The sequence below is a fragment of the Balaenoptera physalus genome (assembly GCF_965194825.1).
Source record: "Balaenoptera physalus genome assembly, chromosome: 11".
Classification (NCBI taxonomy): domain Eukaryota; kingdom Metazoa; phylum Chordata; class Mammalia; order Artiodactyla; family Balaenopteridae; genus Balaenoptera; species Balaenoptera physalus.
This window is the reverse complement of record NC_138896.1, coordinates 85,639,880-85,667,531: the sequence shown is the minus strand read 5'-3', so window position 1 is coordinate 85,667,531 and position 27,652 is coordinate 85,639,880. Positions and strand designations below refer to the sequence as shown.

Genomic DNA, 27,652 nt, shown 5'->3' with positions numbered 1-27,652 from the left:
TAAGCCTGTGCGCCACAACTACTGAGCCTGCACTCTAGAGCCCGCGAGCCACAACTACTGAAGCCTGCATGCCACAACTACTGAAGCCTGTGCGCCTAGAGCCCATGCTCTTCAACAAGAGAAGCCACCACAATGAGAGGCCCGCGCACCGCAACAATGAAGACCCAGCGCAGCCAAAAAAATATATATATATATATATTCTGCCAGGAAAAAAAAGCCCAACGTTTGAAAAAATGCTAAATCTGACTTACAGGAACTGCTAATTTAAGCAGAATATGAGAAAGAGTAAAGCTGTTTAAAAATGAAAAAAAGTTTTAAAAAGACAGGGGGGCTAACAACAAGGATGAATGTGAAAAAATACATAGTCAATGAAATACAAGCACGCACATGGCGTACTTCCTTTCCCAGAAGAAGAAAGGCCCATAAATCAGTGGTGGAAGTAGGAGGTTAACTGAGGAAGGAGCGCTAGGTGCCAGTGCTCTTCTCTGTAAGACTGAATCAGGAACTGCTCTTCCTAACTAGTAGGTGGGTTAGTCAGCAGGTAAGGCTGCTGATTTGGATGTTTAGAGATCACTTCCTATATGCCAGCCACTAAGCCAACACCTCGGTCCATTCATTTTCACAGCATCCCTTTGAGGCAGGCAACTGTGATTATTACCCTCTTTTCAGGATATGGAAAGTGCCCACACTACTGGTCTCTTACTTTCCATGCTCACAATCCTGATGTAGGCATTGGGGAAAGCCTAACTCTGGAAATTTCTACTCCAGAAGATTCTAATTAAAGCAGGACTTTCCTCCCCATGAGAAAGAGATTACCTCCATCATTCCTGCAGGGGTGTGTGTGTGTGTGTGAGAGAGAGAGAGAGAATGACTTTTACAAATTAAACAAAACACTGGCTCTGAAAACTAGAAACAATTTTGTAGCAATTGTAAACTCATTCATTTAAGATATATTTATAGAGTGCCTATTAGGTAGCACCAAGGGGATACAGTGGGGAAGGCAATAGATTTGCTCCTTGCCCTCGTGTAGTTTAAAGTCTAACAGAGAACACCAAACAACAGCAAGACAAAAGGGATGAAACATACCAGGACAGGAGAAGTTCAGGGCTCAGGGGGCATGCGGCATCCTGGTGCATCCCACAGTACTCTGGGCATCGTCAGATTCCATGCTAGCACATCTGTAACAACTGTCTATGTTGAATGTGGACTTTTGGAAAATGGAGAAATTGTATTTGCACACGTTGTATTGCTTTCTGACTTGGCTTCAGTTGAAGAGTGGTTTGAATCTGAGCACTTCTGAATCATTTGCAGTTATGATGTTGAACCCAGGTCTGAAGGTCGCATTCCACAGATACTAGAGGGGGCAGAATAAGGATCTGAGGCCCTACGTGTTTCAACTGATTATTAGTGGGATTCATTTGGGGCTCCAAAGCCTGGGCAATAGCTAAAATATGGTCTTCTGGAATGATAAGTAGGAAAGGAGCACGTGGTATGTAAACACCTTTGTAGAATTGCCATAAGCTAGTCATGAGCTATCTAGAGCCATCATAAAGACCAGACTATGATATTCCACACAGGCTCAAGAGGAGTTATTTAGAACTTTAGATTTAGCATTCAAATTAAAGAAAGGATGTTCTGACAGATCATACTCATCAGGCCAGGTATAAAGGCTGAACGATCAAGAACAATTAGGTGACCGTCTTTCTGTCACTAGGCTGCTCTAATTCACAGAGATGGCAAGCTTTGCAGGTAAACTGATTCCTGGTCAAATCCCAGCTCAGCACATTCTAGCTCTGTAATGTTGGGTAGGTCACTTAACTTTGCTGAGTCTAATTTTCATCATATGGAAAATGGAGAGAGTAGAACCCAGACAGCAGGACTACTATGAGGAGTAAATAATGAGCACAAAGTAGGAACTGAATGCAAAGAATCTCATGTTATTATTATAAATGATATAAACTACTTTCTCTATGTTATGCTACGCTTGAAGTCAGTATTTGGAAGGCTTTAAAAAATACACTATACACAAGATCATTTCCCCTGCGGCAAGTAAAAGATGACACAGTTTCTCCCCACCTCCACTCTGCAAACATGAAACTGGATCAAACAGGGTGTTGCTCAGGGCTGCAGAGTTTGACCATCACCAGCTTGGTGCTTCATTTACCAGAATCCTATGCTACCCAGTACCACGGACTTACCTATTCCTGAAACCACTTACTGCTGACCACTCGGGAAACAATTCATTTTAATTCTGCCTCCTGGTGTCTCCCTATCATTTGGGTGTGGGTTTTCCCTTTCTGTGGAAATTTGCTTCAAATCTCCTTCCTGTTCTTTTCACTGGTGTTCTGCAAAGTCATTTGTGATGTCATCTTTCGCATTTCTGTTGACCAGACTATCTCTCCCTAGTGACTAATCTCCATCATCACTCCTCTGGGATTCAGTTTTCATGAAGCAGCAGCCAAAGAAGCTTCCCATTTAACATACAATAACATTGAATTCCAGTAAAGCCTGGGAGAAGAAAATGGGCTAACATCTGTCTTTCCATTAACTCCAGGTGATCTCAGTAAGCTGTTCTTCCTTCAGAGCAAACTTCTGTGAGGGGCCAGCTATTACAGAATCCAGTCTCCCCTCCTGCACTCAGGTAATTTTACATTCTTATTTGTAGAACCAACTTCCAAACTGCATGTACATATATTTTTCTTTCATAATTTACATTTTATTGGTTGTTTTGAGGCTCAATACACATACATTTTAATTTGTACACAATTTTAACGCAAGTACCAAAAATCTAAAAAGTCATGTAGCTGTGATTCTTTCCTAAACAGTTATTCCAGTCAGTTTCCGGCCTAAAATTTGGTGGCAAATATTCCTTAAAAGGATATCAAGTATAAATTTATTTATCACTTATTAATTTGTATTATTTATTTATATATCACATATATTTATATACATAAATACAATAATTACATATTATAAATATGATAAAGAAGTCATTTTAGCACAATTGAAACAAAATAGAAGGTTTATATTTATTCATTCATTCAATAAACATTTCTTGAGCTCCTACTATGTGCCAGACCTGTACTAGATGCTGAGGGAAACATCACGAAATATGAATGAAATAGATTAAGAGGATTATCATGAAATACTCAACCTTAGAGAAAGGAGTAAGAGAGCCAAAAACAAATCATACATAGCAAAAACAGTTGAGACAATTCTCTTGATGATTTTAGCCACCCTCACCCAAACCAACCCCCCAAAACCTAGCAACATTTCTCATTTATTCATTATATATGATAATTATGAACTTGGACTAAACTGCTGAAACAGAGTTTGAATCTCAAACAGAGTTTGAGCCAAACAGAGTTTGTCTCTCACTAGTTGGGGGACCCTTATCAAATTATTTTACCTCTTTAAACCTTAATATCCTTAACTGTAAAATGAAATTACTAATACTGCCTGCCTCATAGGGCTGCTGTAAGAATTAAATGCTGTATTAAATGCACAAGGTGTAGCACATGGTATGTACTCAAAGTTGATTATTATCATTGTTATTATTCAGATTTTGACCTGAATTATTTAGTTAGCTCAATCTACCTATTAATTTCTTACAATTTCAAACATCTTACTAAGATTTTTTTTGAGACTTGTTTATAGATGTAAATTCAGAGGTAAGCAAATAACACTTAAGAAAGGATGAACAGACTCACTGAGGATGAGAAACTTAGAAATCCAGGCTCTTGGTCACCTCAGGAGGTTGCAAGAGATACTTTGTATTTTTCATCCCTATTAGCTGTGGAAATGATTGGTTGTATTAGGAGCAATTTTAAAGAACCGTAAACAAAGTTCATCCTTTAATGTCAAGTCCTAGAAAGAAAACTAGGGAGAAAGAGTACACAAAGGAAACTTCTACCCTTACATATAATCATTTCTATACTGTTAGATTCTCTAGCAGGAGGGATTTAAATTGAAAAAGAGGAAAATTGTTTAATGGGAAATACTGAACACGTGCTACATTTTTGAGTAATTTTATAGTGGATGTCCTAGAATATTTTCCATAGGAATCACCTAATAGTTTGATTTCTTGATATTTTTCTGTCCCTTGCTAAACTCTCAGCAAACCTCAGACACTGTGAGGAATTTTTATTACATAATGGAAAGAAAGATTGTGTATTAGCAGAAATGTCTTGTAGTCAATTACTTTGAAGGTTTAAGAAAAAGCTTTAAATGTTACCCTTTAAAAATCTGATTGTGCACTTGACAGGTATTTCTGTTTTGCCATCTTTACGTTGTGTACCCATCCTAAATCCCAGTCAGACAGATAATGGCAACATTGGTCTATCTGGGTTAACAACTTCTTTAGGAAATTTCAGTCTTGCCAAGTCATTTTTCCCTCCTCCAGGAGAAATATATGCATTAATGTTTCCAGAGTAGTGGACACATATAGAATATTGCTATTTGGTCCCTGGTGTTGGCAATCTTTGGTATTTTCAACCTTGAGTGCCAGCCTACCAAGCAACAGAAAACTCTCGTTCTGGGACTTTTGGGCAAATACTCATTTTTACAGAAACTGTTTGAAACATCAGGGATTAAACACCTCTCTCCCTCTCTCTTTCCTCGCCCCCCCGACCCCCACCCCCCACCCCGCAACCACATCCTCCCTCTCTGGCATGAATTCTTCTGACTTCCAAATATGCATCCCAAGGCAGAGGTAGTTATAGCTTGAAGTGTCAGCTTTGAGCTGCTCCAAGCATCTCTCTGGCAAAAAGCAAGCGGAAGTGATTGAGAAATCCCTCCAGGCACTGGTGCTTCCCCTCGAGTCCACGACAGTCCCCTCGCACTCCTCCCGCCCCCTGCCCCATGCCCATATCTCTAAACCCGGAGGCACTCGGGGGCGCCTAAGTCCCCGCCTCCTCTCGCTGCCCAGAGCGGTTCCTAACCTTTTTTGGGCCCGAGACGTACAGAAAGCTATGGACCTTCTCGCGATGGGGACGGAGGTTGGGAAAAGCACAGTTTTAAAGCTTTGAGAAACTTTCAGGAGACCATGGATTTGAAACACACCGCGAACTGCAAAATAAGAACCCCAACTCTAAACCTCTTGACTTGAGGCGATTAAACCGAGAGCGGAGCTCCGATGCCAAATCTCGTCCCTAGTGAGAAACTGTAGGAAGGGAAGGCGCTCCTGCGCTGGGCCACTTTCACTTGTAAGAAACCAAAAGAAGGGGGTAGTCAGGGACAGAAATTCATAAAGGGGGAAAGAGAAGAGGGAGGGATGGGGACAGCAGAGAAAAAGAAAAAGGGGGAGATGCGGAAATTAGAGAGGGAGTGGGGGAAGAGACCACAAGGGGGGAAAGGGGGGGACAGAGACACAGGGCGAGGGAGAGAGATTCGGAAGGGGGAAAGAGAGGAGACTGGAGAGAGACAGACTGGGAGCTCCAGGAAAGGGAGAGAACTTTCTCCGCTTTCCGTCCCCAGGGCAGGGAGTCTCAGGAAAGCCCGTCCCGGTGTGGTGGCGGGACCGCAATGGGCTGCCCCAGCGCTCCCGGCGCCTCTGGGAGCACGAGTCCCGCACGGGCGGCCGAGGAGCGGACTCGATCTGGGAGGAGGCGGTCCCCGCTCCCTCCGCTTTCTCCTCCCCTCTCCTCCTAGAGGCGGGGACCTGGGTACTTGAGCAGCGGAGGACCCGCGGCCCCCCCCCCCGCCTCCGCCCCCCAGCCCCCCATTCAAGAAGCCGCTCCGCTATCCCCGCCAGCACAGGGCGCCCGGCGCGCCTCGGAGCGCACGTTCCGCGCCTTCTCCTGCCCGCTCCCTGGACATTATGCGGCCGGGCAGCCGAGCCCCAGTCCTCCTCCTCCTCCTCCTCCTCCGGCTCCTCCTGCGGCCCGAGCGGCTCAGCTCTCGGCAGGCGGCGGCGTTGCTCAGCCGAGCGCAGACGGGACCCTCGCCGCGAGACCTCAGCGACTCCTAAAGTCAAAAGTTGGCGGCGGGCGCCGGGCTCCGAGCGCTCTCCGCGGCCGCTGCCTAGCGTCGCCGCCGCAGCCGCCAAGGAGGGCAGGAGGGAGGGGGGAGTGGGGGCGGCGGGGGAGGGGTGGGGAGCACCATGCAGTTTGTATCCTGGGCCACACTGCTAACGCTCCTAGTGCGGGACCTGGCCGAGACGGGGAGCCCAGACGCCGCGGCGGCCGTGCGCAGGGACAGGCTGCACCCGAGGCAAGGTAACAAGGCTCGGCCACCGGGACCCCTCCGCCCCTGTCGCCAGCTCCCCAGCCTCCGTGTCCGACAGCGGGCACCCCGCAGCGGAGGCCTCTCTCTCTTCTCCTTTTCCTAGAAAGAATTGTCTCCCGCTTTGCAGCCTCTCCCTTCTTTAGGTCATTCCCAGCCTATTTCTAGAGAGAGACACACTGTGGAACGAACTTTGTCGTCTCCCCCTCCTTTTAGCCGGATCTTTTTCCTTCCTACTTAGTAACGGGGGGCACCACATCGTGGCGTGTTTTATTTTATTCAGGGTATTTGTTAGGATCTGTAATCATGTTATGTGTTTTGACTTATTCATTGTCTGGCTCCGACAGCGCCTAACACTGTTCCTGGCACATAGTAGGTGTTTAGCAAATATTTGTCCAGTGACTGAAGGTGAAGGGATTTGACTCAAATGGGGGGGAGGAGGGGGAAGCTGGAAAATAACTCAGGACGAAACCGCCCACTTCATTTTTAAATTAAAACTTGCGGAAAATTGAATTATTGGTTCATGTGCCTCTGCTTCTCTCTGCAGTGAAACTATTAGAGACTCTGAGCGAATACGAAATCGCGTCTCCCATCCGAGTGAACGCTCTCGGAGAACCCTTTCCCACGAACGTACACTTCAAAAGAAGGCGACGGAGCCTTAACTCTGCCTCTGACCCCTGGCCTGCCTTCGCCTCCTCCTCTTCCTCCGCTACCTACACCCAAGCGCATTACCGCCTCTCCGCCTTCGGCCAGCAATTTCTATTTAATCTCACCGCCCATGCCGGATTTATCGCTCCAATGTTCACTGTCACCCTCCTCGGGACACCCGGGGTGAACCAGACGAAGTTTTATTCTGAGGAGGAAGCGGAACTCAAGCACTGTTTCTACAAAGGCCATGTCAATACCAAGTCCGAGCACACGGCCGTCATCAGCCTCTGCTCAGGAATGGTAAGTGGACGCGCACCCCTCCCCTGCCCTCTCGCCCCCTCACCCGCTTCTAGGAGACTTAATTGCTCTCTCGCCTAAGACCCTCACTGCGCCGTCTCTGCTCTGGCGTTAAGTATCAGCTACAAACTTGTTTGCGTCCTACGCTTTGGGTGGCTACACCGGTGAGTGCGCGAGAGGAGCGCACGCATCCGACCCCGGGGAGTTCTGGATGTTTCGGAGCTTTCTAGGGTCCGAATTCGACTCAGTTGAGTGTTGCCCCACACCGGTAGGTGGCTGGGAAGTCGGTTTCCAAACTCGGAGAGAGTTGTCCTTCCTTGCTGCAAACTCGGCCGCCCAGGAGCGGAGCAGCTGAGCGCAGGGAGAACCCGCCTCCTTATTGGCGAATCTTGAGTCGGGGGTGTGGGCTGAGAATCCCCAGGCACGGGTACGGGGAGTTCCTCCCGTGTGTCTTGGAGGGCGCTGAGTAATCTGGAGTCCCCACGTTCTGTCAGGGCCTTTTTTCACGCGCCAGGAACCCTGAGGCTGAACTGGATTGACAGGGAACAGGTCCCGTCCCAGGAACGGAAGAGTGGGCCGAGGGCTCAGGGGGCGGGGAATGGGGCGGAGCCTGCCCTGGACGCTTTGCATTAGGGAGGAAACTGGGAATGGGGGTGCGGCGCAGTGCGACTCTGCACCCTGCTGGTGGGGTGGCCCCAAGAAGCAGAAATACTGGGAGAGAGCTTGGAGAGGCTGCCCGGAGGAGGTTTCAGTTCTTCTGGGGTTTCCACCACCCATGGGGTGCCAAAGAATCGGAAAAGAGCCTGCGGCGCGCGTTTCCCTAGAGAGGGAAGGCGAGAGGGCGGGGCGGCCACCTCTCTGCACTGCAAAATACGCACTTAGCAGGGAATCCAAGTTGGTACCCCTACCCCCTGCTTAGTTACGCACCCCCCCCGCCCCACTTGCTCTCCAGTCGGCCCACGCGGTATCCGCCCTCTCCCCTCTTGATGTTTGAGGACCCGCTGTAAGGTTCTGACCCGAGCAAGAGCTGTTCTAGGACTTTCCCAAGCGACGTGCGTTTGTGCCTCGCGCTATGACGCAGAAACTATCGCAGGTCAGACTCTCCCAGCGCACGGGCGCTCTGCGCGCTGCGCCCCCGTGATAGTATTACTTTTCCCCAGAGCACCCATTAACTCCCCATCGTTACCTTTTCGAAGTGGGAGCTTGGATACTTACCCGGGGCTCTTGGCTGCCCCCTCCACGCGCTGCTATGAGTGGCTCGAGTCCCGCATCTGGATGTCTCATCTATCTCCGCTGCTCAACCGAGGGGTCGGGTGGGGAGCGAGGCAAGCTTGAAGACTCGGAGGGGGAAGGGTTAGCCTCTTGGGATGCGAGGACGAAGATGAACGCCTTTAGCCCCCAGCAAAGCTCCCAGAGCCGCCGTGCGTTGTTGAGATGGTTTGGGGGTGGGCGGAGACGGCAGTTAGGCGAAGGGGAGGGGGTGCTGCGGTGAGTCACCGCTGCCCCAAGACGCCTGGAATCTTTCTGTTCTTAGCAAGGTTGGGGTTTGGGTGGGCACAAGTCAGGTGCCGGAACCCAGAGCATCAGAGTGTCCCCAAATCCCAAGGTTGTAACCCACAATTCCGGAACCTTACGGATAGGGCTACGTGTGTACGTCAAGTTTGTAAACAGCCTTTACTCCTCCTCCCTCCCCGCCTCCACACCCCGCTGAGTGGCCCCAGCAGCGGTATGTTTTACTGCGCAGAACCTTAATTTCTATTGGCAATTTTAGGTGGTAACTCGCACGTGTTAACTTCGGAGTAGTAACTCTCTCAGGGAACTGAGGGCCGGGACTTCAGAAGGACTGACTGTATAGACCTTGAGGAGTCCATTTATATTGCGTTTAATTTGCAATCTGGCCCTTTTTTGGGGGGGGGGGCAAGGTCTGGCATACATATGAAAAATATGCGAGCTGGCTGTTTCTGTCTTCAGGGACGAATCTAGCTCCACAACCCTTGCCCTTTTGTCTTCCTCCTGGAATTTATCTTTCCTCCCAAGATGTCCCCTTACCGTTTCAGTACTAATAGTATCCTGATGTTCCTCGTGGCCCACGCAGGAAACCTTCCTGGAAATCTTTCACTCTTCAGAGTGAGACATGCCAACCTTCCCCCCTCCCGTCACCCCACCGGTCAGTTATTAGTTCCCCTGAATTCCCTCTCAGATGCGTTTCTCACCTGTTCTGAGCATCCCTACTATGACTCTAGAGCTCTTTCCCTCTCTCTTCCTCTGTCATTAGGACTGATGTCTAAGAAATGTTTCCGTCTGGCTTCTTCTCTGGTCTTTTTTTTTTAATCCCTGCCACACACTACTAACAGATTAATGATGACAAGGCACAAGATCGCATGGGCTACCCTGTTCATTTACTTCACAGACCGCCCCACTGCCTAGTGAATGACTATAAACTCCTCCATCTGGCACTTCAGACCATTGACAGTGTACCTCCTCACCCCTTGCAATCCACATGTACAGTCTCATCTGTTAAGCTTTCCTTCACAAATCCTGCATTTCAGGCAACCTGCTCTCACGCATTTCTCTGCATTTCCCTCCCGTCCTAGTTCTACCTCATAGCCTTTGGGCCTTTGGATTTACTTGGTGATCTCACTCTGCTTCACATGCTCAAATCATACCCTTCTTTCAAAGTGTAACTAAGGTACCTTGTTCCCCAGGAAACCTCTTTGTCGTCCTTCAGACTGCTGTCATCTCTCCGTCTCCACTTTCATAGACTCTTACCTCCATCTCTCTTTGATGTTTAGTATGCTGTCCCTTGTAGTATGGTTCTTGGAACACGTGTTCTATCCCCTTTTCCTTGGCAGTAAGGTCAGCATCAATTCATTTCTCTCCCGTATTGGAGCCTTGTATATTATAAGCACTTAGTACCTGTGTTTGAATAAATGGTCACCTTACCCAAGAAAGGATTACTCTTCAGTCAAGCAATTGTTTTGTGAATCAGCCCCAAAATTAATTTGACTTCATATAGATACCATTTACTGAAGTCTTACTATGTGTCTTGTACTATAATAAGTATTTTATATATGCATTATTTCATCTAAATCCTTACAACAGCGCAATCCTTGAAACAACCCATTTTGCCGATGAGGACACTGAGGCTTTGAGAGTTGGGGCCTTGCTGGAGGTTTCACAGCTAGTAAGTGGCAGAGTTGGGGTTCCCACCCAATCCTTCTGACCTGTACTCTTAACCATGGGCCAGAGAATGAATCTTTGTTCTTAAAGAGAATTTCAAAGTTTTTGTTTGTTTGTTTTTAAAGCACTGGACTAGAGTCAGGGTACCTGAGTTCTAGATTCACCATGGGTACTATTCAGCTGCTTCTGTATCACTGAAGGGGATAAGCCAGTTCCTCCCTCTGGGCCTCAGTTTCCCCTTTCAATAATCAAAGGTGCCAGATCTTCACCAGATGGGCTCCCAGATTCTTTCTCAGTATTTATAGCCTGTCTCTAGTAGCTTTCCCATGTTGTAGTCAGCTTCCTGCTCTGTGCTCAGAGAACACCGGAGTTGTATGTTGAAAATGGAGAGAGGTGCCTGGGTGAAAATAAACTTGTTAAATCACTTCTTCTCTGGACACCAGTTACTCTGTCTCTTATTTTGACACCAGACTACACTAGAGCTGTCTTCTCTTCAAGTCAGTGGTTCATGAGCCACATGGAGAGCTTTTTAAAAAAATACAGATGTTCGTCCTCACCACTGGAAATTCCAATTTTGCAGATATAGGGTAGCGCCCCAAATCTAATTTTTTTTTTCAACTTCCTAGGCAATTTTGACACTTAGCTGGGTTTGGGAACCCCAGTGTCTTAGCCAAGTGCTTGAAAACTTTATCATGCCTAAGAATTCTAAAATTTCAATTCCTGGGCCCTACCCCCAGATACTTTGATTCAGTAGATCAGATTTGGGGTGGAGTGCGATTATTTGAGTATCTAACTAACTCCTGGATGATGCTCGTGCTGCTGCTGACGTTCAAGGACATTCATTTCCCTGGGTCCAGGGGAAAGTCCAAGGCCTCTGCCATTTTCCCGCCACTGAGGGAAAAGGAACAATGGAGAAAGAGAGAAGAGCTTGATATTTCCCTTGAAACACTGCCCACCGGCATGGCATGGGGAACTTTTTAGTGTTCTTGTAATGTTTTGTTTGGGTGGTTCAACTTTGAATCACCATTTATCATTTGCAAAACTTGTTGGTACGTGGGAAGGGGAGGAGAAAGAGTTACCTCTTTCAAGGTGCTTAGAGTGATTGGCAAACGCAAATTGTATCCTGGTGGTTAGAGGTTAACCCTACCAACACCAAAAGCCACTCCTGTTCTAAGCCCTTACAAGGTATCACTTTGCTAAGCACTTCACACGCATTATCTTATTAATCTGCACAATAAGTGACAGTAAGTATTTTTGTCCTTAATTGATAAACAAGGAAGCTGAAGCTCAGAGCAGTTAAGGAACTTGCCCAAGATGGGTGGGTAAGTGGCAGTGCTGGGATTGGAACCCCTGGCAGCCTGACTGCAAAGTCTTATCCCATGTCACTCCCTATGGCGAAGGGAAAGGGTGGTAAGAGACTCGTGTGCCAGTGTCACAGGTGGCACCACCTTGAGTGCCTTGTGGTCAACATATGCTTTCGATTTTGAAGTCATAATAAGGCTTCCGTGGGTAGGCTTTTGCTTTTGGAGCTGATACTTGTCCCTGAGTTTCCAGGCTGTCTTAATGCACAGAAACACTCTCTTTCAACAGTCTGTAGGAGTGTATGTAATTAGAACTTGAGCACCAAGGAAGTATTTCTTACAGACAGGTGTGGATAGCAGGTGCAGTAAAGTAGAGTCCAATCAAGGGTAAGGTACTGATACGGCAGAGAGTGGGAAAAAAACCAAAAAAAACAGACAAAAAACACAACTGCTTCTCCAAATATGTCGGGAAGACTTTTCAGTTTAAGCAGCCCTCATGGGAAAGGGATTGGGTAAATGATGCCATTCACTTGGCAACATTCCACTGTCCTTTTCCTCCCAGTGGCTGAGTTATATTAAATCAACCTCTCATCTCTCTTGATTTGCAGCTGGGCACATTCCGGTCCCACGATGGGGATTATTTTATTGAACCACTGCTGTTCATTGATGAGCAAGAAGATGAAGAGGAACAAAACAAACCCCACGTTATCTATAGACGCAGCACCCCTCACAGAGAGCCCTCAACAGGAAGGCGTGCGTGTGACACCTCAGGTATTTGCTTCTTCCTTAAGCAGAGACCCCCGCTGTGTGAGCTGGGTTAATTGCAGGGATACAAAGATGTAGCTCTTTCACAGGCTACAGAGCGCTACCATTTACTTTTGTCTTTTATTCAGTCTTCAAGCCAGGTAGGTATATCCCCATTGTATCAGTACAAATGTGGAAACTATGAAGAGGTTTAGTAACTTGTCCAAGGTCACACAGTGAATAAGTGACCAATCCAGGATTCGAACTCAAAGAGCAGTGACTCCAAGCCCACTCTGGGCAGAGCTGCCTCTTTTGCTGAAGTTGCTCATGTTTAGGATTATGCTTTAGTAATGTCTTGAGGCTATTGTCGCCGTATCCTCAATCAGCAATTGCTTGTGTTTTCTTGCTGTGTTGGTGTTTTCTATTCATTTGGACTGTTTTTTTTTTTAACAATGTAGGGTTACAAAAAAGTCTTACAGATGCAACGCACAAAAACTTCTGTATGTTTATTGGAATTTTCCAATCAACTTCAGTTTAGTTAATGTTGTGTGGCTTCAGGAAATATAGGAATGGAGCTGTGGGTTGCACTGTCAGGTGTCAGTCGAATGCACATATGTCCACCATAGATCTTCCTCCATCCTGGTCAGATTCTTTGAGGCTTGGTGCTGACACACTTGGCCAGTGTCAGGGGTATGTCCTCTGGGCACACTGGAAAGCTTATGCTTCTGTAAGCTTCTCATTCTGCAGTCCTGAAGCACCCTTTCACTGTCTTTGAAGCCTAGTTACTTTCTCTCTGATGATAGTGTATCATTAGAAACCATCCATGTATTTGGTCCTGTGTTTTAGGGTGTTGGTTAAAATACCATCTTTTTTATTCTTGGACTTCCTGTTTCTGAAAATTTATCCCTCTCCCTATTCTTTATTTTCAAAAGTTGCTTCCCCAAACTAAATAACTTCTCAGGGTCTTTCTGGCTTCTCCAGATAAGACCAAAATTCAAGACAAAGGGGGTTTTCCTAAAATGATCACTTGTTTCATCTTGTATCTGTATCAGGTTCTTCCACTGTGACAGTGCGATGTCCTATTCTCTCCTGGAATTATTACTTCTAAAGTGAATCCTTTAACAAAGGATGACATTGGCTGCTTATAACCTGGTGTAGTCAAATTGTAGCATATGGCATCGTTAACTCTTTCGGCTTTATCCCATCCAGTCCTGTGTTCTTAACCACCAGGGCTAGATGGAACTTAACTAAAATATTCTGTCAGTTAGACTCTCTGCAGAGCCAAGGGGTGGAGGTGGGAGTCTGAGGGAGGGGTGTACTCAGAAACAATAGCCAGGGTGCCAAGACTGCCAGCTGCTGGCAAGTTCAATGGCAAGACATTTATCACATCTTTTTGACCATGCTAGTAAGAATGTTGACCTTTACTTCTTGAATTCCCAAATCTGAAATAGCCAGTGCATATTTTATACATGTGTCTAAAACATACATATATCATGTAATAAAAAGGAAATACGTGATTCAAGAGAGGAAGAGAAAAGTCTTTCTTAATACTATCATTCCAAAAATCCTCAGGGTTCATTTTTCAGTGTAATTATCCAAGTAAATAGACATTTGATTTCCTGGACTAGACGACAAGTCATTGTCAAGTTCAGTTAAAAACACAAAAAGGAGAGAATCTGAAAAAGTAAAGATTGAGGACAACACAAGATGCCTTAATTTTTCAGAACAGCTTTATTTGGGATCTAATTATTGGTGGGGGCCTTTGAGTGCCACCTTTCAAATCACCAGTGCCAACTTTTAGTTTTCTTTCTGGTTTTTGCTTACCAGTGACCGATATGACAGGCCCTTCCTTCACCCCGTGTGATGAATCAGAAGCCTGGCAGTTTTGATTGGCTCTTTCAAAGGTTGCTGCTGGACTTTGCCACTCTGGTTTCTCTCTTCCAGCTGCTTCTGCACCCCTTCTTTGAATTCAGATGCAGGCGGCTCAGAACAGTTGGAGAGAACTTTGGAATATGGCACAGTTCACCAGCAGCCATTAGAGGGATGGACCAGCAGGTCACGGAAACCTCCAAAACCAGGTAGCCTTGGCACAGGGAGTGAAAGTTGGTGGGGGTGGGAGAACTCCCTCTGGCCAGAGGGGAAAATATCCTCTCTGCAAATGTCAATTCATTCAGCTTCAGGGATTTCCCCTACTAAGAGCAGTGGTTGATAATCAGAGATAAACTTTAGAAGTACCCTGGGAGCCTCATGCAGAGTCTTTAAACAAACAAACAAACAAACACCTCTTGCAGGGAAGTGAAATAGAGCAAGAATCAGTGGGTTTACTAAGTGTTCCAGGTGATTCAGAAGTTGAGCTAAATGTGAGAGTTCCCGCTAAAGTTGGATTTAGGGCAGTAACCACTATCCATAGCCAGTGCTGCCTCTGCCCTGGACTTGGCTTTCTCCTTCACTGCTTTCCATCTTCTCTTCTCAGAGGGTGATGGAATGTTCGAGCTAGAGGAAACTAGCTCTAGGTCAACATGCTAATTCTACCCGGGTGAGCAAAAACTGTAGACCTGGGATGTTAAGTTACTTATTTCCAGGAGTGATACCCTATATATTCAACAAGAAACCATCAGAATTTGAGGTCACCCAAGCCTGGGAGCAGGCCCCTGGAAGCCCTCTGCTGAGCTAGGTGTAACCCTTTAGGTGCTGGATTATGGCAGTCTTCCCAGAACAGGGCACTGTGGTGGTGACACCTGTTTCCTATAGAATAGAAGTCTTGCTCATTTCTGATTGTTGATGTATGTCTCATTTTCAAAAAAGATTCTGAGATAACTGCTATTAAAAAGACATGTGTAGAAGGAGTCTTATATAGTGAAAACTTCATGGGTTTAGAAAGGAGTCTACAACATAATTTATTCATTCATGTGTGCATTTATTCATTCAGCCATGAGCTATTTATTGAGTAACTCCTCTGTACCATGAGGATAAAACCAGGAACCATCTTTATTCCAGTTAGATGTGTGACCTCAAGCACGTTTAGAGCATAAAGTAAGAATAACATATACCTTCCAAGGGAGTAGTCAGGACTAAATGAGTATGAAACAATGCAAGCTCCCAGGACAGATGGTAGACAATCACTGAAAGGGAGATTTTTTTAAAAAAGATTGTAAAAATAGAAATTAAAACACCATAGCCAGGGAAAGAAAACTCAAAATACCAAAACCCAAAGTTAATCAGATCTCTGTGATTAAGCTTAGAGCTTCTTTGTTACCTGGCCATAGAGGGCCCATAAGGGACTTGCCCAAGGTCCCCCTGCCAGCAAGCAGCAGGACTGAGAGCCCTTTCTGTACCTAATGCAGCATTTTGGAATTTTATTTCCTGTAACTGTCTCTTAGCCCAGTGACTGTGTTTCTGTTACGCCCTCATTGGTTGTGTCTGTGTGTATACACGCGGGCCACTTGAGTGCATCTGCATCCATTTGTGGTTTTCATCCTGTTGGTGGGTTCCTCAGAACTCAGGATGGAGTGTGGGGTGGCTTCTCTTTCTTATGGCGTGCCCTTGTGACTAGTCTCCCCTATCCACTGGGTCCTCAGTTGAGGTCATTGAGGTGACTGCCTGCCCGCCCTGCACATCAGGGGGGCCAAGTGGTAGGCTCGTGGGAGCCGTTTGGGAGAGTTTGTTGCTTTTATAAGCCACTTCCTGCTGATCCTTCACATTGCATTTCCAGATGACACCCCAAGTTTCGTCTCACAGACACTCGCTATTTGACCCTGGATTTTGCACAAGAGGATTTAGTTGTTTTCATTAGTGACAGAGACGTGTTTCCCAGTAGGTGAATGAGAGGAAGGCAGGGGAGAAGGCCAACAGAAGACTGTTTTGTTTGCCTGGGCCTGAAAGACAGTGTCTCTCTGTTACTAAAATGCCTCTCTTACCCTCCCATCTCAGCAAGGCTAGCTCCTTTGTTTTGTTTTTTTCATAAGGCATTTAAAAATTGTACACTTGTTGACCCATCGATGCCACTTCTAAGGAAGTAATTGGACAATTGTGCATAGAGGTTTATGTGAGAATACTCAGTCTGGTGTTGTTTAGCATAGCAAAAGGCTGGAAACAACCTAAGTGCCTTTGGTTGGAGGATAGATCAATAATTTATGAAGTCTGCATTTGATGGATTACTATGCAGCCATTAAAAATGATGGCAGGCAAACACAGAAATAGATATATTAAGTGAACACACAAGTGATGAAGTTGTATGTAGGGTATGAGCTCATTCTTTTTTTAAATGATGGCAGAGCGTGTGGAGGAGCATATATGTATAAAGAAAAAAATCTGAAGCAACGTGCACAAAAATGTTAAAGGGACTATTTCTTATTGGTAGGAACATAGGCAGTCCTTCCCTTTTTATTTTATATTTTTATATAGTTTTTGCTGTGATTCTTTAATAGTTTCATAATCAAAAAATGCAGTAAAAAAAAATGCAGTTAAAAAGAAATGGGGGTGGTGGCATGTAGTTATTTTGTAGCCCCGTGGCACTTGTCACCGGGAACCAACAGCCAAGCCAAGATACCATGTTTTTGACTTTGGAATGAGATAATCTCAATAACCAGGTAGATAAAATTCCTGCCTTGTGGCTACTTCTTTGGGACACCAGTGTTGGTCAAAGCTGAGGCTCCATCCTCACCCAGCTAAATTGCCTTGTGGCTGTTAGACTCACCAACGGTAGGATTACGATGGGATTACCATGGCTTAGTCTCTATTAAGCACTGGGGACTCTGCCCATCACCCCCATTAGAATGTACTGTCACTTCTTGGTTGGGCTCCCAAGGATGCGATCGCAAAGGCTGGAAAATACAAGATGATGATTAAAGCCATCATTTGTTGGGCTCTTAGGATGCACCTATGGAATCACTGTGCTACACACTTCTGTACATTGTCATATGTAATTCATTCATCAATACTACAGGGTAGGTATTATTATCCTTATTTTACAGCTGAGAAAATTATGGCTCAGTGACGTTGAGCCACTTGTCCAAAGTCACATAGCTGGTAGGAAGTGGGCCTGACACTTGAACCCAGATCTGATTCCAGGGTGCCATGCTGTGAGCCAAACTTCATTGAAAACACAAATGGAAGCTGCCATCTAGAAAACCCTTTTTCACTTAAATTTTCAGAGCATCCCTTTTGACTTCTATGTAATCTCATCCTTAACTAATACTAACAGTGGCTAATGTTTGTTGAGTGCCTGTTGCATGGCAGGCACTGTTGCAAGTGCTTTACATGGATTATACTTAATCCTGACCTCAACCTTCATTTTTGCAGATAAGAAAACAGAGGCATAGAAAGGTCCATAAGGGTTATAGAGCTCCTAAACATACCATTTTCCATAACCCTTTTGTCCTGGTCTAGTTAAAGGATTTTTTGGCCTGTCCCTTTGTTGATTCGATTGCATTTTTTTTTTTATAAATTTATTTATTTATTTTTGGCTGTGTTGGGTCTTCGTTTCTGTGCGAGGGCTTTCTCTAGTTGCGGCGAGCGGGGACCACTCTTCATCGCGGTGCGTGGGCTTCTCACTATCGCGGCCTCTCCCGTTGCGGAGCACAGGCTCCAGACGCGCAGGCTCAGTAATTGTGGCTCACGGGCCCAGTTGCTCTGTGGCATGTGGGATCTTCCCAGACCAGGGCTCGAACCCGTGTCCCCTGCATTGGCAGGCAGATTCTCAACAACTGCGCCACCAGGAAAGCCCCTCGATTGCATTTTTATATGAATTTTTTTTTTTAATAATTTTTAAAATGCCTTCCTAGAATTTGATTTGATATGAGGAGGGTTGCCTGCTGCCCGGAGTTCCCACCAAGGCTCTGATGACTCACGGAGGCCTGTGTCTCCAGCTTGCCTCCGTTGGAGTGTGTACTTGTTACACATTAACCTCTTGGATCCCATTAATAATTTAGCATAGATTAGCTGATTAGATTAGCTACCCTGAAAGTTGGGCCCAAATGGAGTGAGAGACAGAGGTAAGGAGCAGACCTCTGAGGGGGGCTTCAAGTAAACAATTCTGGGACAGCTTGAAGGTTCCAGGCAGTGACAGAAGCTTTGCCTGCCCTCGTAGTCCTGCCTGGATGTAAGCAGGTCTGGTAGTTGTGGGCTAATTAGTGATTTGTGTGAGAGGCCAGCGTGCTGCCATTTTCCCACAGCCTTTTTCTCTCCTCAGATCCTTCCCCTCAGCTTTGTAGCCTAAGAACAGGCCACATTGAAGGAACCATGTGCTGGTCAATGTGAAAGCACATTATGAGTTTTTCCGTTTACTCCTGGAGCATATTCCAGGGAGGAAGACGTGCCAGTTATTCCCATTTTACAGATGAGAAAACTGAGCTCAGTGACGTGAATGAACTTGTCCACAGTGTGTAAGGGAAACAGCTGGCCCTCAAACCCAGGACCGAGTGGACTCTTTAAAGATGAATTCTGCCATTTGGGGTTTATTGTTTTGGCTTAATTTCTTTTCATTTACGTCTTTCTGTTCCTCATCCATCTTTATACCTTTTTTCCCTTTTTTATATTTTTCGACGGACTTTATGTCTAATAGTCAGTAAAAACAGTGACCTCTAAAATCCTCTGTAAATTTCTAGAAAAGGACTGTTTTAAATAACTGAATTCTTGAGGTTATTTCTTCACCTTTATCTTTCTTGTGGCATTTATATTAAAGTAATTGCTTTTCTTTTGTTTTAACATTCGTATTAATAGTGCAACACTCCAAAAAAATTGGCAAAGGAGAGTAAAAAACTTCTAATACAGGAACTGTTCTCATCTAATTTTTTAAAAATTTTCATCATGTTTTTTAAAAAGCGTTTTATTACAAACATCTTCAAACACACAAAAGTAGAGGCAGCAGTAAAATGAACCACCAGCATGCACCATCTACATTTAATGATGACAAAGATTTTTATTTCCACATTTGCGTCTTATTTTTCCTTTTTGTTGGAGTATTTTAAAGTAAACACAGGTATCATGACATTTTCTAGGTACTCCAATATGCACCTCTGAAAAATGAGGATATTTTCTAACATAACTGTAGTAGTATTTGTCAGGGTGAGCAGAATCAACAGTAATTACTCCGTATCACCTAAACAGTATCTATGTTACAATTTTCCTGATTGTCCCCAAATGCCTTTTTACAGTCCATTTGTTTAGATGGTGATCTAAACAAGGTCCGCACGTTGCGTTGATTGTTAGGTCTCTTAAGGAACTTGTCACTTTGTTGTCATTTCTGTTGTTGTTAAAATCGCTATTTTCCATCTACATTTAGTTATGCTCCCTATGGCCCTTTTTTTCCTTTCCATTTCTTTTACTCCTTGATTCATCTTTATCAGAAGGTCAGGGTGCATTTGCACGAGTTTGGAAGAGCAGGGTCAGCCCCCAAACCCAGAGCACGTAGCAAGAACAAAGCCACCAGGAATGAGCCACTTATCAGAGTAATTTCCTTGAGCACAAAAGGCGGTGTGTTAGGTTGGTTTTTGACTCTTTGTCTGGAGTACCTTGATAGCCTTCTTTTTTTTTTTTTCAAAGCTACCAGTAGAAAGATCCTCAGTTTACCATATTCACTGAGCCTACCTTAGCTACCATTCAGGAATGTCACTCACCTGTGTTTTGAAGCCCAGAGGAGCCAGTTTGCAGTTGGGAATGTCAAACGTCAAGTTAGGTTTGGATGTGAAATTAATCTCCGTGATGTATGATGTGCTTTCCTATCCCCTCCCACGAGCCTTTTGATAAGATTCTGGATCCACAGATAGCCCGAGGGTGGCCTGCTTCTCCTTGATCCCAAATCAGGGGCTTTCCCTGTCACCTGTCATCAAATCTGGGTGGTTTATTTTCGTTGCCTCAAAAACCCGTTCACTGCCCCAAGGAAAAGGGTCAGAAAGATACTTGCTAGTTTGTTCATCTTCCCAGTAACCTCCTGAAACAGGTTAAGATGCATGTCCTCTAAGGAAAGGATGTAAGAAATGGCAGAAGGCTAGGACAGAGGGCTGCCATCAGATGTACAGGCTGCCAGTGGCAGGAGGTACTTGGAGTTAATCTGAGGGCTTTCAGACCTTCACCTGAGCAGGTTTTTGAAGTAAGACATTGGAGAATCTCTCGGTTCTCTTCATATGAGCGTTCTCTTCATCTGAACCCATTCATTTAATAAAGTGCTATTTACTCATATAATTGAGGTTTAAATTTTTTGTTTGTTTCTTTCAGTTTTATTGAGATGTAATTGGAGGTTTACAATTACAAATTTGCATCTGCCAAAGTTAAGTTCTTTGTGATAATCAGATTATTATAGGATCATTATTGTAGCTATTTACGGGTAACCAAAGTCTGCTCGTGTCTGGCCCAGACTTGTACATGGACATTCTGTACAACTGCAACTCACTAATAAGTACGAAGTGTTCCGCTTATCACAAAAAAGGAGCAGGAGGAAATGCAAGATGTGGTGGTGTATTCATGTGGGTGGTGGACTCTGAGAGGGAGTAAAATTAAACAAGGGGCAAATGTTCATTTTTTATTGATTCCTCATCTCTCACGTGACATTGGAATTAGAGTGGGGTGTTGAGAATGCACTTAGCCTGTGGTGTGTGGAAAAAGTTCAAGTTCATGTGCTGGACCTCAGAATTTTTCTGCTAAGATTTTATTTTAATATTTTACAAATCTTTTTATTTTCCATAATATTTTCTAGTATTTTCTTCCATTTTTTTCTGTTAAGGTGTAATTTACATGCAGAAACAGTCATCTTTTCTCGTGTATAATTCTGCAAGTTTTGGCATACAGTCAGGTAACGATTATCACAGTCAGGATAGAGAATGATTCCTGCTGTGCTGTGCGGCAGCCCCCATTTTCTGTCTCTATAGTTTGGCTTTCTCCAGAATGTCATATAAATAGAATCATTAAGCATGGTGCATTTGAGGTTCATCCACACTGTTGCCTGTATCAGTAATTCATCCCTTTTTATTGCTGAATAGTGTTCCATTGTGTGGGTAGACCACAATTTGTTTACCCAGTTGAGGGATAAAGTTTTGGCAATTACAAATAAAACCACTGTAAACACTCGCATGCAGATTTTGGGGTGAACATACGTTTTCAGTTGGGTAAATACCTAGAAGTGAGATATCTGGCTTATGTGGTAAGCATATGTTTAACTTTATAAGAAACTGCCCATCTCCTTTTCAAAGTGACTGTACCATTTTGTAGTCCCAGCAGCGGGGTATAAAAGGTCTACTGCATCTTTGCCAGCACTTGGTATCACCAATATTTTGTTTGTTTGGTTTTATTTTTTAATTTTAGCCATTCTAATAGATGTGTGGTGGTATCTCGTAGCAGCTTTAATTTATGTTTCCCTAATGACTAATGATGTGCTTATTCGCCGTCCATGTATTTTCTTTGGTGAAGTGTCTGTTCAGATCTGTTCCATTTTTAAAAAATTGAAATGTTTGTTTTCATATTATTGAAGTTTGAGAGTACTTTATACTGTATTCTGATATAAGCCCTTTATCAAATATGTAGTTTGCAAACACTTTCTCCCAGACTGCGGCTTGTCTTTTCATTCTCTTCACTTGCAGACACTTATTTCATACATGGTTTCCTTTTTTTATTGCAAACATTTCATGTCCTGTGGATTTCATGCTGTCACAGGATGACACTGCAGGAAAGCATAGTAGAGAGTGAAGTTTAGTGTTTGTCCAAGACACAGGTACAGAGACATGGACTAGGAGAGACTTACTTAGGTCTGGTTATTCAAAGCCATTGTCTGTGCCAACAGAAAGGGATAGTGTTGTTTTTATTTCTATTTGGTATCTGGAAACACAACTTTCAGTTTCAAGCCCGTGTAGTTAATGATAGGAACGGGTTCCTCTTGGCTTATGGATGAGAATAGTTAACAAAGGAAGCCGTCAGTTCCTAAGAATGCAGCTATGTCCTATTGCACATGTATGCACACAGGAGAGAAAACCAAAGGACAGTGAGACAGAGACACACATAGAAGTTAGTAGTGCAAGACTCAGCCCTGGATGACCACATGCTCTTGGGGGAATAGAAATGGGAGACATGACTGTATTATTCCCCAGTGTTCCTATGCTGTGCTTTGCGGGCAGTATAGTGGTTTTCCAAAGGTAACTTTGGTTATGTGTTAGTTTTTTTCCTTTTAAGCCTATTTTCCTAATCCTCACATTTGATGCTATTCCACTGTAACAAGTCAAATTAGGGTATAGAAATAGTTTTCAGAAACTATTACCTATTTTAGCAGGTCCAAAATAAACACTTTGCAATGAGTACTGGAGATACATGTATGGCACCTTCCTTGATGTTTTTTAACATCAGCCATAGCTCACTTCTTTCCTGTTGGTCTTTCTCCGTGGCAGTTATTCTGTCTCCTACCTGCCCACCGTGCGTACCGTTTGGTGATTTCTTTGATACCCTCTCTAAGTGGCCAGGAGAGGAGACTGTTGGGTTTTGGCCTTTTTGAATCTTAGGACTTCATTTTTTGGCATTTTTCACTCATAAAATATAAGAACTCATCATTTTTCAATACTGGGAGGAACTTTAGAGAACTTCGAGTCCCTGTCTCTGTGGATAAGAGGATCGAGGGTCAGAGTTCTGAAGGAATTTATAATCTTAGAGCTAAAACGAATGGAAAAGTGAGCAGTGAACACAGACCTCTTGGTTCCCGCTCCTGTGTTCACTCCAGGCTGGAAATCAAGAAAGAGCTGTCCATGGATGGTGCCTGCAAGGGGTATGTTCAAAAGTGCAATTCAGATGAGGTTTTGGGAATGCTACTGGGTTTATTTTAAGTGTAAGGATAGTTAAGAATAAACTAGTGAGATCGTTTAAGAAGTTACATCAAGACTTTAGAGAAAGATATTAGGCTTCTAATTCACTTAAGGGAGTAAGTTGTCAGAGCAAGAGCTGAATGTACAGCAGCTAAATATCTGAGCTGGGCCAGGGTGCTGCAAGATGTTGGCCTGTGGTTGGGAGGGTCCCTGGTGAGTTCAGCCTGTGGTCAGAGTACAGTGTGTCCCTGCAACCACCCATGATCATGGTGGCCAGAACAGGGACATCAGGATGAAGAAGGGTTTCTACTGCAGGCCTGGTGTGTAAACTCGTCCTCAGTTGCCTGTAAGCTGGGAGACTTGCGTATCAAAGGAATGTGGGAGATACACTCCCTAGGAATTGGTTAGAAGCCTTTTTAAAGGGCTCCAGCCCAAGTGCTCTTTAATCTCTGATACGGGAGCGATACCTAGACCCGCCACAGGCATCACAGGGCCACCCAAGAGCTGCAGTGAAATGGCAGATAGCAGGAGCCCCTTTATTCCGACAGCCTTAAAAGGCTGCTCATCTTTAGTAATGAGTTGCTACAGCCAATACCCCTAGAGCGCTTACTCTGCCCCAGGCCCTATTTCAGCACTTTCTGTGTATTAAGTCACTTAGCCCTTCCCACCACCCTGTTAAGGAAGAACCATTATTATCTCCATTTCACAGATGAGGAAACTGAAGCACAGAGGGCTTCAGTGACCTGGCCAAGGTCCCACAGATTGAATGCACAGATGCTGGGATTTGAACACAGATCTCCCTAACTCTCAAACTCTTATCAGCACATCATACTGCCTCCTGAATGCACCGCCCTGTACCACAGCCAGTAGCCGCATGTGGCTCCTGAGCCCTAGAAATGGGGCTGGTGCTGCACGTTGAAAGGATAATATTTTGCATGTATTAGGGTAAATAGAATATATCCTTAAAATTAGTTTCATCTGTTTCTTTTGACTTTTTAAAATTTGGCTACTAGAAATTCTTACTTCCATGTGGGGCTCACATTTTATTCCTCCTGGAGAGTGCTGATCTGCAAGATCTCAAGCCATGTTGCAAAGGGGCCTGTGAAGCGGCCATCAAAAGCAGGCTGCAGACAATGCAGGGTGATTGTGGGCAGCTGGGATCCCGCTGGGCAGAAGGAGCCCATCTCCCCTTACTGCTAAGAGATGGAATGAGTCAAAACCAGCATTTCCTGAGGGGTATTTTGCAGGCTGTTAATAGCAAAACCAAACAATTTCTCAGTAAAATACAGGCCCAGGTATGTTCAGCATTTTATACTATTTCAAATAGATGTGCTTTCAATAATTTCTCAAGTTATTTCAAGGGTGCCTCAGTTTCCTCATCTATGAAATGGAGATAATAGTCCCTGTCTATTATTCTAATAGTCCCTGTGAGGAATAATCAGGTTAATCCATGTAAAGTTCTTCGAAGAGTGCCTGGCACAGAGGAAAGCGTAAAACAGACGTCAGCCAGTATTATCGTAGCAGTATCATCGTCACATCGTCACAGCAGTTACCGCGTGCAGTTGAAGGAGCTGCACGATGTTGAATGAGGGAGCGTGCGGCAGGGCCTTTGGGGCAAGTGTCCCAACTTGCACACCTGAGTCAGCCAATTTACCTCCGCAGGTAGCTAGAGGCACCCACCCCTTGGAAGGTGGTGTGATGACCCTCAAACACGCCTCCCACTACCCGCCACCTGGCACCCATCACAGCCCCTTGAACTACAAGAAGCTTCTCCATTGTTTTCTCCCAGTGGCATCTCCTTCTGTCCCTGAAAGGAAAACCCATCAACAAACTCCTCTTCATCTTGTTCTCTTTCCAGGGACTTTTCAATCCCCTCATAAACTGGCCAAGATCCCATAAGTTTCCCAATTCCATGGATGAACAAAATGTAGACTGGTTTCTTTCCTGCAAGACTTCTCAGAGCTCTTAAAATGCTAATGTGTGTGCAGAAAGTCCCAGATGTGAATGCTGTGTAAAGCATTTTGCAAACCCACTTGATTTGTTTTTGGAAATATCTTCTGGGACAAACGTTCTGTAAACCACTCCTGGGGAAACACTGTCTATAAAGGTTCTGCCCAGCTAAAAAGGAAATCTCTCCCACCACTGCCCTTTGCACCCATGTCCCAACGGTGTTGTCCGTGGAGCACTGTTAGATGCTGGGCATGCCACTTCCCCTTCCCCCCCCAAAAGCTAACAGTTTGTCCAGAGAAATGGGCTTGGGGACGTGACTCTCCTGAGTATCTAGGGATTCACTGTTGTTTTTCAGGCTATCAAATGGAGGACCCCTAAAAAAAGTTAAACCTTGGTGATTTTCATTCATACGCTTTAGACCTTTATATACACAGAAGAATTCCTTCCCTTAGTTCCTTCCCCACCCGGTTTCTGGAAACACATTGTTCTTTACTAGAACATTCATTGGTTTTATGGCTATTTTCGTTTTTATGTTTTATCTCTTCCCACCCACCCCCATATTGTGCTTGTTTACCCATCTTCCTCTGATCCCAGTAGACTGTGACTCTCCTCCCTTGGGGTCCCCACTTGAAGGCTTCATTGAGTAACTCTTTGAGGGCAGATCTTAGATGGGACTAGAACAGAGGGCCAGGAGCTGCCATCGGCTTCCATGTTTTGTTTCCTGTATGTTATCGGCCTTTGGAGCCAGTTGCAATGCGGAAGTATTTGTGGCATTTCTTTCCATCTAATTACATCTCTGACTAGGTCTTCCCACGTCAATCTGCATGTGCCTCTTAACCTAGATTGGAAGTTCCGAGGGAACAGGGGCTGGTCTTTATGACTTTCCTTCCTTCCTCCCCTCCCTCTCTCCTTTTCTTTAGAAGATTCTTTCAAAAATAGAATGGTTTTGTTTGAGAAACCCTGACGTCAACATTCTAATTCATAAAGAGGGGCTGTTTTGCATACTACTAGTAAAGCAATAACAACTAAAAATCCTTATCGCATTAAATATTTAATGGATCTTTCCTGTGCACCGTGCTCTGTGCCACGGGCATTTTACGTATTATCTCTTTTAACCCTCACAGTTACCCTTTAAAGTACATGCTGTTAGTATCCTCATTTTACAGATGAGAAAACTGAGCCTTTAAGATAGGAAATTGCCCAAGAAAGGGCAGCTACAGCAGCGCTAGGGCAGGAACGTGAACCAGGGCTGGTCTGGCTCCAGAATCCAAGTGTGAAACCACTACCGACTCCCTGTCCACTTCCTTCTGGCTGTCAAGTCCTGGAGGAGCAGAAAGGGGGCTTGCTAAAATCCTTGCTCGCCAGTCTTCCCTTTGGTCCTGTGCTGTGATTCCCCTGCCCACTTAGACCATGAGGTCACAAGGTGGCTCAGTGCCTTAAGGAAAATTCAGTTAAATTTTGATAAACCTTATAAACATAGAGAGCAATAATTAACTTCCCAACTGTTAAAGTTAACATGTGAATCTCCTTAGCTCAACCCCAGTGGGTAGGAAACACTCAATGAGTAACTGCAGAATAACCAGGCCCGGATGTTATTTTCTAAAATAATTCCAGTTATTTAGTAATGTTGTATGCATTTTGTTGCATGGTAATGTGAAATGAAGCTCATTTAAAACATTCTTATCAGTAAATAAGCAAATGTTGTTTAAGTTTTTAGCTGTCAGGTTTTTTAAAATTGATACCATCTTAAATTTTTATGATACTTTCTTTTTAAAGATCGGCCCCAAGTTTTACTTCTGTTTTGTTGTTGCTGTTGTTTATTTCAACTTAGCCAGTGCCTTGCGCAAAATAGATGCAAAAAATAATATTTTAAAATTCAGTTTATAATTTACAAGGAATTTTCTACACACTTTCTTATTTAATTCTCAAAATAGCCTTAAGGTGGAAACACCTATTTATATACCCATTTAAGAGGTCAGGAAACTGAGGCCAAGAGAAGTAATTCAGAAAAGGTCATTTAAGGGTGTAAACAGCTTATCTTTAAAATGATTTTAAGCCAGAAAATTGTTTTTCAGAAGAATAGTCTCTCTCCCTTAAATGGTTCCTTTTAGTTCAAACTCACTACATGACTTTATAACTGGTAAAAAATAGAAGAAAAAAAAAACATTTATTGGTTGCTTCCTTTGTGCTGCATACTTTATATGCATGATCTCTAGTTGTTTCTCAAAACAACTCCTTGGAAGAGGTACTGTTCTTACTCAGCTTTATAAGTGGAAGAAATGAGGGTGAGAAAAAGTCAGTTATTTGCCCAAGGTCACATAGACCTTGAAGCTTGCTTTCTTCAGAGCACAGTATCTTAGAACAGTGGCTGTTAGTAGTATTGTAAGCATCACCGTTCCCCTTCGTAGTTCTCAAGGCCAAAACAATTGTAAAAGTCAACATTAAGTCGTGTTCTTGGAATAAAGCATTATAACTATAGTGCCTTTGACTTGGCATTAGAAAGCACACAACTGCAAGTTAGAGCTTTTTAAC

The 27,652-nt window shown here is 44.3% G+C and overlaps 2 protein-coding genes across 23 annotated transcripts in view; one reads left to right on the top strand and one right to left on the bottom strand.

The window, feature by feature from the left end:
- LOC309637527 (uncharacterized protein) overlaps window positions 1–12,248 on the bottom strand; it is a 432,423-nt gene extending 420,175 nt beyond the window's left edge. For all 17 annotated transcript variants that reach the window (XR_014250580.1, XR_014250581.1, XR_014250582.1 and 14 more), the window contains exon 1: window positions 8,383–12,248. The gene's annotated coding sequence lies outside the window, so the exon portion shown is untranslated. The remainder of the gene's footprint in view (window positions 1–8,382) is intronic.
- The window catches only part of ADAMTS9 (ADAM metallopeptidase with thrombospondin type 1 motif 9), a 223,530-nt gene continuing 200,539 nt past the window's right edge, over window positions 4,662–27,652 (top strand). For all 6 annotated transcript variants that reach the window (XR_014250528.1, XR_014250529.1, XM_082412046.1 and 3 more), the window contains exons 1-3: window positions 4,662–6,215; window positions 6,770–7,170; window positions 12,257–12,419. Coding sequence is in view for 4 of the 6 variants with exons in the window: in XM_082412046.1 (XP_082268172.1) it covers window positions 6,101–6,215; window positions 6,770–7,170; window positions 12,257–12,419 (679 nt within the window). In the remaining 2 variants the exon portion in view is untranslated. The remainder of the gene's footprint in view (window positions 6,216–6,769; window positions 7,171–12,256; window positions 12,420–27,652) is intronic.